Genomic DNA, 13,542 nt, shown 5'->3' on the forward strand with positions numbered 1-13,542 from the left:
CCAAAAGATTCGTTTGAAAAGAGTTGAGTAGCTACTTCACCTTTCATTGGTGGCAGACGAGCTCCAATAAACTCAACGGAAAGATGGACATCTGTTGGATTACAAGGCTGGAAATCAAAAGGCACATACTTGCTAGCATCCAACAGTAAAGGAGGAGATAAGAGAAGACAGTAATTAACTACATAATGAAATGTCAACAGGGGAATTGAAGATGTTGAAATTGACTAATTCATTCTTCTCAGTGTATTCTTTAGTTCCTGACAGCAACAAATGAGTACACTTAGCCTGTAAGACGCTGTGAAATGAAATTTCTGCTCTATTAATTATGATACAAAATTGTTCAGGTTGCAGATCATTGTATTATACATGTGTATGTGCTCTTTTGCTTCTGATATGTGACAAAATGGTGTATGCTTTACCAACTTGTGAGCCTACATATATCTGAAATCAGCTTTTATCAAACTAAACAACATCACCTTTGTTTAAATCTTCGCTTAAAAATTGCAGGTTCTTCACGTTTTCAAATGAACAACCATTGGCCACAGTAGCCAGCAATACTGCATGATCTACGTCTGCAATTGCTGGAATCAACACCACAGTCATCGTCATTAAAGCATCTATGGTCTGCACGAGAGTCAGGAATGTGGCAAGCACTCTCCACCCGTGGCTGACCCTGCCCGCATTCTAGTGCAGTGGCTGGACAAACTCGCATTGACATTGCACTTGCTCGTTTTACTTGCTCTTCACTCTGCACAAAGTTTTCAAACCAACGAATATTTACTACATGCATCTAACAAAAGAAAATATTAATAGTTACATGCACCATGACAATATACCTAGTCAGACAAAACTTGGAACTCCAGTAATCACATATAAGTCCCAGAATACAGAAGTCATGTGACAAAAAAGTGTTCCATGATGCTAACACTAAGAATATCTTTGTTGTTTATATGGAAGTACCGACATCATTTGAGGTCAGACACAAGAAATTTGCTGCCCAACCCCCCAGCAAAAGACCAAGCAGAGGCCTCAAGCCCAATCACTGAAGGGAGAAAGCTCCAACTCCATAAGTTATGTAACTTTTCCCACCAACCCTCTCCTAATAAATCATTTTTCCTTCCATCACATGAGGCAACGATTAAATGCATTTCTGCCTTCTGCTCCAGCAATTATTGCTGATTATCCTTTTGCCGGTACGCAAGAAACATTTTAAATTGCTCAGTGTGTATATTTGTGTGCTATCTATCTGTCTACCTGTCTATATTTTGTGTGCGTGTGTGTTTTTATGCATATTCTCATCTTGCAGCCACTGTCTCATTTTCCATTTTTTTTTCACAAAAATGCCCAAGTATCATTGTGCTCTGTCCTCCGCCATCTCACAAATCAACAAGCCAACTACACAATTCCATTTCTCTGGCAGCTTTCAGCTATCATCCTTGGAGAACCACTCAAGGAAAAATGAAAACATTTCTACATCAATCATATTGTCAAAATACAAACCTTACAAATTGCAATAAGCAGTCTAACATTTTGACAAAGGGAATATTTGACTTTGGAAGGAAGAAAAGATGTAAAGAAAGATCCAGCCAATTAGATCTGGCACAAGGGGAACAAGAAGTGTAAGAGGAGGGAGAGAAGCAGAGACTTTGGGGGAGACATATCTGAAACTGGTTGTCCTGACAACTTTTTCGTTTTTGTTTTTGGTGGAATGAGGGAGTAATTGATGGGCAGGGACCATGGGCTAGTGTGAGTTTGCTGCTGATTTGACACTTAGGAGCAGATGGGATGTGCAGGGGGGGGGGGAAGTCAACAGTTCTGTCATTTGGCAGATGATTAAGCCCAGAAAATCAAAGGGAGAACTGTTCTCTCCTCTCACATTATAAAATGTAAAATAAGAGCACAAGAGGAAAATTGTGAAGCGCATAATATGAGCTACCAATGGAGTGAATGAACCTTATTAAGTAGTGATGGTATTTGTTTTGGAAAAATCCACGAATAATGTCCCTCAACACTATTAATACTACAGTCAACTATGTTTTTGAATGAATTCAAATTTCAACAGGACAAAGAGAGAACCAGAATCTTTGAGATGCAGCTGCAAACCAGAATCTGCAAGATTTTGCTTTTATATTTCTTTTTCCAATGAAAAAGAAGACAAAATAGAACACTAACCAAAAAAAAAAATTATGATGATAGGCATAACAATTGTAATTACAATTAATGAAACAGCACACTCAGACAATACTATAAAAATTATATAAATTTCATTATGTTCCAAAACACCAGAACACAGAAGGAATGGTAAAAAGTAGCAGAAGTATACAATAGAAAACAATACAAACCAGTGAGATCAGATAGCAGAAAGAAATCATTGAAGTATAGAGAGTGGAACTAGCACCTTAACATACGTCCAGTTACTTGGAATATAAGCCTCAGGAAGCTTCTCACGCCAAGAGCTTAAAACTGGCAGAGGATGGCCTTCAGTAGTGAAGATGTAATTACGGTCGCCCAAAAACGAATCATCATAAAGAAGATATAAATACTTGCACCTATAAATTAAAAAAAAAAAGAAATGAAAAAAAATTGAAGAACATGGTTCATGTTTATGGCCAGAATACATTAACCAAAGGTATTGTGCTTTTAAAATTCAAAGTACTCACGTTTCAGAAAGAAAAAAGCTATGTTGATGATCTTCTAATTCCATACTCGTCACATCTCTAATACTTGCAAAACCACCTTCAACTCTAGCGTATAGATTAAGAGAATCTACAATCAATTCACCCACTTCCATATACCAAGGATCTGTGGATATGAATATCAGCATATTTACTATCATAAGTAACAAAATGATATAATACTAACTGCAACTGAATTTGAGGAAAGTTGCAGACCTTTGGTTGCTTGATACAAGTAAAATGTGGATTCTGCAAACTCGGGGCGCAAAGGATAGTATTTTTCTGTGGGGTGCAACATCATATGATCCAAAAGATATCTGGATTGTAATACATCCATACTATGTCAGTGGTATCTTCCTGACAATCTTTTGTACTAGCCAGCATACGTGTAAAGAAGATGCCCCAATAAAATGAATCATGGAAAGAGTAAAATGTTCTACCTCTCTGGCAGTACCCCATATTTCTTCCAGACATAATAGAACTCTCGGTGTGACAAATTAGCTGCTGGAATGTCCCCAACAAGCACCTGACTCCAACAGAAAATAAAAAATTACTACACAATTCAAAAACACACTCAACAATGTTGTTTGCAGTTACCTGGAGACCCGGCCAAAATGCTTGCAGGCTTGTAAGCTGCCAATAGGTTGATTTTCCTGTTCTCATATCAGCTTCATGATACCTATTATCAGTTCATTCTTGGTCAACTTCCCAAAATGGTAGTTTTGGTCAATTTGGCGGTCAAAAGAAAAACTGAGCATAGAAAAGTCCAACAATGAGAGGTTGAATAATTAGAACAAACAAAAAAACCATTAAATAAAAAAGAATTTTCTTGTTTAAAAAAAAAAGAAAATGAAAAAAAGACATGTATACAAGAAAAAAGTTAACTAACATCCAAAAACAGCAATTAAATAAAATGGAGAAAGGACAAACCATGGGCCATGTCTAAAATATCTCTGTACAGCAATGTAAGCAGCCTGAAACATCCTCCAAAACTCATCCCTCCCAAAAAGAATGTGAGCTTTAAGAAGGTACTCATAGAATGAGTCAACCCCTAGAAGTACCACGATAAAAACACAAGCAGGGGCAAGAAAAAAAGTGATATGAAATATGCCATAAGAAACTGAAAGTGATCTAGACATTAAATAGACTTTGATTACTTTGAGTAACAGATGTTACTAAATTGACCATAGCAGTCTTATAAACAATTTATGCAAGCTAGCAACCAAAATAAAACACATACCAGCTCCAATTCCAGATGAGTGTTCTATCCATTCTCCAGTCACCACATCCAGGGTAGTACCAAGAAGATTTAACGAACTCCGCATGCTCCACAACTTACGAAGAGCACGCAAAGCAGCGGACTCAAATCTTGGATCACCAGTTAAACGTGACAATGCTCCCATTTCAAGGATCAAAGACCCTAAAATATGACAAGGATAAAAACCAATTTCAGGACAAAGAACTCCAACAACAACAGTAAAAGGCATGCTGGACGTGGGTGACAATATAAAACAGGGGGGGAGAGAGAGAGTACTTACCACAGCCAGATGTGCTCGTTTCAGTAGTCTCATTCTCCATTACTCCATACTGTCCACAGAATAATGTAATGATGTGGTTTTACAAATCCATCTTTCACACTGACATAATTACAAACAGGAACATATGCGAATCTAAACTCGAGATTTGCATGCATATATCTTTGCATCTGTGCTATGTGTATGCAAGCACATCTGTGCTATGTGAATGCAAACACAAAATATGTATGTAATATAGAGCTACAAAGATCTTGAATTATATCCAACTGTCTGGCCAAAGAGATCTTGACAATTATATTAATAAGAAAACATATGATAATGAATAACTTGAATCCTATTCTGTTTTTGCTCCAAAAACACCCCATACAGCTTAGTTTGGATTTTGATGACTTCACAGTTACAGCATTTAGTAAATAATGCCCTATGTTCCAAATGGTGTAAAATTTGCCATCTTCGAGAGCACCAAACTTAGAGAGGACAACCCAAATAAGATTGTAAGACAGTTGCTCAATGATTTTCTATGGGTTGGCACCATTAATATCATGTGATGCTAGATACTAACATTTTAACTATCCCAGGAAGAGTATCTTGCTCTTTGCTTGCAGTAGTTTGATGCAATGGTTGCGCCATTTTGTTGAACTTTCAAGCAAAAAACAAGATAATTTCCATTACCCATGGCTGGTTTGCAGCCAAAATACTTTTGAAGTTGATCAGTGCAACATATTTTCTTCCCTCCCCATGCCCAACACACTTTCCTCGCCCAAAATGCCAACATTTATTAGCACCCTAAACATAGTCTAATTTCTTTACATGGGCTTGCTAACACTGCAAAATTCAAACCCTTTAGCAGTAGAAGATTAAAAATCTAAGCCCTGATGATTTGGCAACAGAAGGTTGAAAACCTAAGCCCTCAAGCTAAAACAACTTATACTATACAATCAAACATGCCTCAACTCCTTTTTTTTTTGTATTTAAAACAAAAGATACAGGCCAGATAACAGGAGGTGACAAAGATTTTTAGACCGAAATTCAGCCCAAAGGTATTGACAAATGCTTCAATATTATGCAGATTATTTTCCGTAAGTTAACAAAAGAAGTGAGCAACTAAGGTACTTGAAGCAGAGTGGTAGGAAATACCTTTAAATTAATCCAAGCATATGGCAATCCAGTTGGAGTATCAAATGCAGGTAAAAAGCGCCTTCCCAAATTCTCAGCCAGATCAAGGAGCTGATTCTTATAAGTTCCTTGAACTAACCTGTTTTTTGTAGAATCAGTTGCAAGTATATGAGCAGAAACAAGTCCTCCAAGAACTCTTATGTTGCCCTACAGAATAGCAATCAACAGGAAAGACAAGTATCAAAATACTTCATTTGGAACTCAATCCAAGATAGATATTGTCCTTAATTGAGTGATCGAAACTTTAAAATAATGTTATCAATGGTCAAATTATTGATTTCGTCCAGCATTAGGCTAGGATAAATCAAGTTTCCTTCAATACTGTAACTCAATTTGGGTATATAAATGAAGCAAGCAATCTGTCACCTCAAAAAGATTTATCCTTGCATCAACATCAAATGTCAGATTTTCAGACAGCCAAAAAACTCCTTTCTCAAACTCAGTTTGGTTACCCAGGACAACAAGGCTGAGACAACAAAGAAAATCAGAAAAGTTAGGCAGCATAACATATTTCCAGCTCTACGAATGTATGGAAAAAATTTAAATAATTAACAAGAAAAAAACTCAGCCTAAGGACCTAAAAGATAAGAACGTATCACCAGCCATTGCCATCAAAAATTTGGCAGGCAAGGATATTACCAAACCTGGATAATGATTCTATAAGTGAGAGAGCTGATCCTTTGTACTGTTCTGGTAGATATTCCAGCTGAAAGGAGAGAGTAGATATAGTTAAGATTTGCTTCCACATTATTTTGACAGGCATCCACAAAATATAATTACCTTCAGATTTCCAAGCTCACTAAGCGAATCTGTGAAAGTTTTGGTCAGAGGTTTCAGCTCATCATGCTGGAAAACAACTCGAAATCAATCATTGTAGGATAGAACTTCACACAAGAGTCCATCATACTATACCAAAGTCATAAGACATGTGCCTTAAGAATACAGGAAAAGGAAGCTCAAACTCACCGGAAATGCATAGGTCATGTAGTTGTCATAAGCATGGTAAAACCTGATCCAGAAGTAAACAATTATACCATTTACTAACTGCATGCCACAAAATGTTAAGATATTCATGCACATATTTCTCTCAATCCCCCATTCTAATTTTTGTTTTTCATTCTCACAAGTTTTTCTTCAACATACAAACAAAGAGAGATATAAAAGACTATTATTCGCAATAAACTCCTCAAATAGCTCAACATATGCATAGAAATTAAGGATCAAACCATTACTAGTAAACAGCATTTGGCAAATGCTCTTTTGAATAGGAATGTATCAACCAAGAACCATGAAAGGAACTGCTGAAGTTGGTTTTACAATCGTTGCTTCTCTAATGTAAGAAAAACTGTTGCAGTACTCAAGCTATTTTTTCTTAACTTTGCTGATTAATACCCATGTAAATGAAGATTCTCCTGAAACCAAGTTACAATGTAAAAGAGACTTCAATTTCCCGACAAAATTTAACCTGCTGCTAGCCAACAAGTTGCTGCTTTTATATTCCGCAAATCCACTGCCTTGTGAAAGCATGAAAGGAAATAGCACTGTCATTATCGTAATACCAGGAATGAAATCAAAGAGGGATGCTCCTGCCAGAGTAAAGAAGTCTGCAATTGCAAAGATACCTCCAGAAGAAATTAAATTTTCGGAAATCAATGTATTTTCCTTGTGTCATTGTCCTAAAAGCCCCAAACATATGCAGATAACTACATAGCACCCCTAATGATTTTCTTTAAGCTTTTTGAGGCAACCATGTAAGAGTTACCACCTATTCCATATTCTGTATCAGCCAGCCAAGTGAACATTAACATGATTGTAAGGTTACTTCGTGCTAAACTGTCACATCTTAGATGTACTAGATGAAAGGAGATTTATCCACTATCAACATCAAAGCTCTATGTGTTTTGTGCTTCTGAGTCACGAACTTATGGCAATTATGACTAAGGACCTCCGGACAAACTATCTCACTTCACATCTTATAGCCTCCTTCTAGCCAAGTCATGAACAATGTCCAAGTCCAAAAGCATACAAGCAAAATCCTTTCCCAGAAAACAGCTTAGCAGTTAGATTTGTAGTACCAAGTCAAGATAAATTTATATGGGAATCCAATTAATCCAAGGTACCATAGCCACCAGTTTCGTCAACTTGTGCACCATAACCTTTAATTGCTTCATGCAAATTTCTAACAACTCGCGTAGGCAAAACTCTTGAAACATCTTATTTGCCTAGGTCAGACAATCATCAGAATCATCACATTCAGAAACTACATGTCCTGTGGTCAATTGCATACAGATGAAAACATGAGGTAATCTATAAACAATCAGTAGAAATTTCATGTAATAAATTGACAATTCAACACATATGCAAATAAATCAAGCATAACAAAAAACATTCCATGTAGATAATGGTCCCGTAAAAAAGGCTGGCCATCCAAAAAAATTCATGGTAATACAATAGCACTCTATAGTATTCATCCTTTTTACAAACAAAATCCAAAACTTACCGCATGACTTTCCAGCACATTCATGATTTTAAAAAAAAATCTTCATTTTAAATATCACGACAAATTGGTCCACCATGGAAAGCTGAATATGATCTCCTAAAAGTAAACCAATTAAACAGTAAACTTCTCCACCTTACATGAATAACAGATACCCAGAAACACTAAGAGTTTGTTCTAGTAACTAAAACAGGTAAACAGCTTAGATTGTACAAAATTTGATAAGGGGTCATCAGTTTAACATTTTATTATGGCCGCTTTTGGAGAAAAGGGTCGTTGAGCATGGATTAAAAGCTTACATTTTGCGAACCTTTTCACTCATTCGTTTTCGCTTTGCTGCTAAAAGGCTATAGGAATCCAGCTCGGAATGGGATATCTGAAAGAAGCTGGGAAATATCAGCAGAAACAATATAACCCATGTCAAGATTTTGCAAGGCAACATCAACTTGTACCGGTTAGTCAACAAAAATTCTGCCTTCCTGCCTTCCATAGAGTGAAGAAGACAAGGGAGCAAGGAGGGAAAATCTCAAGAGGTCTGGTGGGATTTTTGATAGTCTGGATTATGATTTAGGAGATCTGACAAGAATTCAAGAAACAAAGGGGAAGAAAATTTTTTGGTTTCCAGCAAAGCTTTTCATAGCTGGTCCAATCATTTTTAGCATAATTGCCTAGTCATTCTTCTTCATTCCCTTTGTTTGTTTTTCTTTCACCTTTTTCGTTTGGTAAATGGTCAATTTAGTCCCTCAATTTTGTCCTCTATCTTTTATTTAGGTGTTTTTAGTCCCTTAGCCGAATATTATGCCCTTGTTTGGCAAGTAAAAGTTTTTTTATCAAGTTTGTCTGATACAAGTTATAGTCAAAAAATTTCTCAAAGTTTTTAAACTATATATTTCAAAATTTCTTAAAGTTTTTAAACTATACATTTCAAAATATCCAAAAATTTCCACACTTCAAAAAAATTTTCTACAACTTCTACACTAAGCTACAATAAAGTTTTAGACAAACACCTAAAAAACTCACTTGCCAAACGGAGTTAATTAGTTGCCAATTTTAACCCTTTTTTGGCAGTATTATCTAGGAATGACAACGGAACGGATTTGGGACAGAAAAGCCCCGCTGCCCACTACTTCCCCTCGCCTCGGCCAACTTCCCCCACGGGGGCACCTATGGGGTTAATAAAAATTTGTGATATAATTTTATTGTAGTTAAATTTTAACAAATAATTAAGTATTAAAATATCAATATATTACCAAATCATTATCCATTATAATTTACAATTGAAACTCATAAAAATAATCAAACAAAAATTATTTGAATACAATCCAACATGATGAAACAAATACAACTAAAATAGTCAAGTTTTCACTTTTGAAATAAATACAATCACTAAATCATTATTATTTTTTCTTTGAGAAAAAAGTGTTATTGTGTTAAGTGTAATTAGGAATTTAGTATAAATGTATTAGTAAATCTAGTATAACTAATTAATAATTTTTATTAGTAGACATGTATAATTATTAGTATAATTGATAATATCAAATATATTATATATACTAATATACATTATATAATACTTATAACTAATAATATCATTATTATAAATTTGTAACTAATTAAATTAAATATTATATATACACATATAAATATATAACTATATATATATATGTATATTTAAACGGGGGCTGGTAGGGGAGTATACCCCTGCCTCCTGCGCCGTTTCTTAACGGGAGAAAAAATTCTCCCCCGTCCCGCCCCATTAGACCCCCACGAGCAGGTGCCCGCCCCTAGCATTATCAATTAGAATATTTCTGGCACAAAAATCACCACCAAGTTGAAGGCCAAATAGAAAATATAAGTTAGGGTCATTATAAAACAATTAAGAAGTATTTTTATTGAATAGAGGACTAAAGTTAAAGAGCGGTTAAGATGTTTAATCGGTAGGTAAATATAAAAAAGTTTAAAATGTAAAACACAAATGAAAAGTTGTATTTTTGTTTTTCCAGTGATTGGATCATTTTACCTTCTATGATAAGGACACAAAACCACCAGCCCAGGCACCACCAATGCATTAAGGCTTGGTGGGGTGGAAGACCTCCCACCAATTTGCCACAATTAAATGTGGCCTTGCTTAAAAAATCCAAACGGGTGCGTAATGTACCCGTCTGATCCGGTGGTGGTTCAGTCTCCTCCGAGTTACTCTAAGATCTCTTTAAGCCATTCCCATCCCCATAGTATAGAAACTATCGTATTGACCAAAAAAAAAAAAAAAAGATGAGGACACAAAATGATATGACACCAAAAAGAAAAGTTGTATTTTTGTTTTTTTAGTGATTGGATCATTTTACCCTCTATGACAAGGACACAAAATAATATAACATCAAAAGGAGATTGAACCTAGGACTTCTAAGTACTGATGTTTCAATTACAACCATTAAACCAAAACCTCCTCAATATCTCCCTTTTACATGCAATATAGATATCTATTTCCAATTAAGAATAAAAAATCATGTCTCCTATAACTCACCCATATTATAGCTAACTTTACTTAGGCATGAGTAAATTAAAAAAACAATTAAGTCAAAATAATTTTATGTGTTTATAATAGATTGTACAATTTGCAAAATAATTTTCGGATGAACTCAGTACCATATTTTATTAGACAATTTTGCACCATTTTGTACTATTAGTCATAATGAACATAAAAACAATTTCTTGGTGGCGGATTTAATGATGCTAATTAAAAATACATGTAATTTAGTTGATCCTCCACTACCACACAAGCCTTTTTTTTCCTAACAAATCTCATTAAAATCAAAATTACAATAATCCTTACAAAATTTTCTTGACAAATTTAATGTATTAATTTTCTTTAATAAATGTAATATATAGTCAAGAAACCATTTTAGAATCCCTAAATATCAAGTTTCTACCATTGTTTAATATCAATGATACTATGTTGAAATAATTATCTTTTCACCATCGGCTAAGTAAATTTAATTATTTGTATTCATAATATTCTTTTTCTGTTGAATAACTCGCCATGGGAGGAAGAAGACAATTCTTGTTTGCTGGTAACAAAAACAGGAAAGGTGCTCGACCTAGGTTTTTAGCTGTCACGCTAACCCTAAATCATCTTTCCATAGCCATAAAAAAAAAATGCTCGTATTGGTAAAGTCCTACAAAGTAGAGGATCTGGAGGTGATCTTTGCAATCTCCTGTCATGTTGCTAAGATTAAGGAATACCCAAGAGTGATGAGACAAGCCCGGGAAACCACTGGCCAATGGTTCAGTGGCCACCAGGAAGGGACTTAAGTCCCTCCTTGGGCCGTTGGTGAGGGTTCAAACCTCACCAGCAGCGAAAAAAATCTAAGGATTGTGCCATAGCACTCCCTTGGTCTAGTTGGATCCGTATATCCACTAGCCCCTACCACAACCTCCTTAGGCTCCCCCTCCCCCTAGATTAGGATAGAATAGGTTATACAAATGTATCGTTGCTGACAAAAAAAAAAAAAGATGAGAAAAGCCCGGGAAATGACGGTAGACAAATAGAAAAATTCTGAAAAGGTGCTATTGAAGCCCAGCATACTTTTTTTTTTTACTTAGGGGCATCCCAATCTTTTGTTTAGACTAATTCCTTAAAGGAGTGTAGAACCTTGCCCTAAGAATACACAACGAGATAACGCAAAGGGGTCCAGTACGGGATCTTGGTAACTACCAGGTTATAGAACCAGTGCAACTACTCGCGGGGCGGTAAAATCCAGAGAGATTGGTAAGTTGAAGCGTGATTGGTTAGTTGAAGTTCTCTTTCAACTCATTGTTCTACATGATTTGTGCGAAGAAGATGCAACTCTGATTTCCGGAGTTTCACAGCTACCAAATTTGAAGAGTACTTCGTCACTACTTAGTTTTAGGTTTGTTTAGTTTTGGGTTGATAGTTTTAATAAGGGTGCAATATGACAAATGCATTTCTATATAAACAAACAAAATAATTTTTAGTTGTCATTGAAGCTAAATGAAAAGATTTTCGTATTGTCCCTATTCAAGTGGCGGTGCTTTAAATTTTCAATATTATAAAAGTAAATCAAGGAATTCAAGAAAAATTAGTGAGGACAATATAGAGGGTAAAGGAGGTTTTAAAAATTTCAAGGGTGCAAATATAAGACAAACTAAAAAAATTCCAAACTTTTACTAGTCAAATTCCTAGATTTTTAAAGTTCAGAGCTGCAATTGCCCTCCCTAATCATAACATACCTCTTAGGGAGATGGCATCCTATTCAACTGAACAGTATAAATAGTATGTAATAGATATCTACTTGTTTTACCTAAATAAATTAATTGTAGTTGTAAGTAAAATCAAATAGAGATATATTATATGATATTCGTACTGTTCAGGTAAAATCAAATAGATATGTACATGGATTTAGAAAAACAAAATTTGATCGTACACATGATTAATGAGGGATGAAAAAATTCATTTTGTGACATGCGTACCAATAGTTTTTTCTTGTTTATGAAAATTCATGTATATGTCTATTTGATTCACTTGTAATATCTACTTGATTTCATCTAAATAAACTAATTGTAGTTGTAATTAAAATCAAATAGAGATATATTATATGATATTCGTACTGCTTAGGTGAAATCAAATAAATATATACATGGATTTAGAAAAAAAATTTTGATCGTACATATGATCAATGAGGAATGAAAAAATTCATTTTGTGACATGCGTACCAATAGTTTTTTCTTGTTTATGAAAATTCATGTATATGTTTATTTGATTCACCTGAATAGTACAAAGAACATGTAATATCTCTATATTTAATTTCACCTGAACAAACTGGTTAGGTGGTACGAGGGAGGGAGTGTATCTGTGAGGTCTCAAGTTCGAACCCTCTTGCTTAAGTTAGAGATATTACATACTATTCATACTATTCAAGTGAAATCAAATAGATATATACATAGGTTTAAAAAGAAAGTTATTCATACACATGATCAACGAAGGATGAAAAATTCATTTCATGAAATGGGAAGGATAAAATAATTTATTTTGTGAAATATGAGGGGTAAAATTAAATAGATATATACATGGGTTTAAAAAAACAAAATTATTCATACACATGATCAATAAATGATGAAAAAATTCATTTTGTGAAACATGAGAGATGAAAAAATTCGTATTATAAAATATGAGGGATTATGGATTGGATTATGTGAAATTTGATTTGATAATTTTGCCCGCCAAAAATGATCACGTGTAAGGCACATGATGAATTCCAGCAAAAAATTAGTCGAAAACCTAGATAGGAACAAAAAATGACCAATGTAAATTTATAAAAGATGTAAAATTTTACTTTTAAAAGTGAGGGGTGAAAAAAGTCATTTTGCAAAATGCGAGGGACGTTTTGAATTATTTTTCCTTTTTGAAAAGATGGGACTAAGGAAGATTTCCTCTGAAAAAAAGAATTTATTTATTATATTGGTAAATAGTAGAATGACACACAATAATTACTAAAAAACGAAAGGAAGGTCTAGAAGGAAAAGTTGCCTCAGGCACTAAGATGGAGGGATTGTTATCAATCTTCTCCATATCTGCCAGGCATATACAATGGTTACATATTGGAGTAAACTTACCATAAGGTAAATGATAGAAATTCAG

General features: G+C 34.7%; 1 protein-coding gene across 5 annotated transcripts; it reads right to left on the reverse strand.

Annotated features, from left to right (window-relative positions):
* Positions 1 to 212: 212 nt before the first annotated feature.
* LOC113740218 (alpha-mannosidase I MNS5) lies at positions 213 to 8,502 on the reverse strand. Of its 5 annotated transcripts, XM_027267759.2 has the most exons (17): positions 8,336 to 8,440; positions 8,183 to 8,259; positions 7,887 to 7,982; positions 6,353 to 6,395; positions 6,167 to 6,232; positions 6,031 to 6,092; positions 5,753 to 5,852; positions 5,348 to 5,533; positions 4,214 to 4,262; positions 3,916 to 4,095; positions 3,606 to 3,726; positions 3,273 to 3,354; positions 3,116 to 3,201; positions 2,892 to 2,992; positions 2,661 to 2,802; positions 2,399 to 2,549; positions 213 to 748 (listed from the first exon to the last, which is right to left on the reverse strand). In XM_027267759.2, exons 3-17 carry the CDS (start codon positions 7,904 to 7,906, stop codon positions 521 to 523), a joined length of 1,617 nt encoding a protein of 538 aa, XP_027123560.1. In that variant the 5' UTR covers positions 7,907 to 7,982; positions 8,183 to 8,259; positions 8,336 to 8,440; the 3' UTR covers positions 213 to 520. The 5 variants fall into 5 exon arrangements, with proteins under 5 accessions (XP_027123560.1, XP_027123559.1, XP_071902253.1 ...); XM_027267758.2 differs by lacking the exon at positions 7,887 to 7,982 and having other exon boundaries at positions 8,336 to 8,475; XM_072046152.1 differs by lacking the exon at positions 8,336 to 8,440 and having other exon boundaries at positions 8,183 to 8,317.
* Positions 8,503 to 13,542: the final 5,040 nt, after the last annotated feature.

This window comes from Coffea arabica, chromosome 4c (genome assembly GCF_036785885.1).
Source record: "Coffea arabica cultivar ET-39 chromosome 4c, Coffea Arabica ET-39 HiFi, whole genome shotgun sequence".
NCBI lineage: Eukaryota > Viridiplantae > Streptophyta > Magnoliopsida > Gentianales > Rubiaceae > Coffea > Coffea arabica.

Coding starts and splice junctions, on each gene's coding strand:
- LOC113740218 (XM_027267755.2), bottom strand. CDS start 8,373: ATGGAAGGCAGGAAGGCAGAATTTTTGTTGACTAACCGGTACAAGTTG. Junction 4,263..5,347: donor ATGCTTGGATTAATTTAAAG/GTATTTCCTACC, acceptor TTCTGTGGACAG/TATGGAGTAATGGAGAATGA. Junction 4,096..4,213: donor AACGAGCACATCTGGCTGTG/GTAAGTACTCTC, acceptor GTCATATTTTAG/GGTCTTTGATCCTTGAAATG.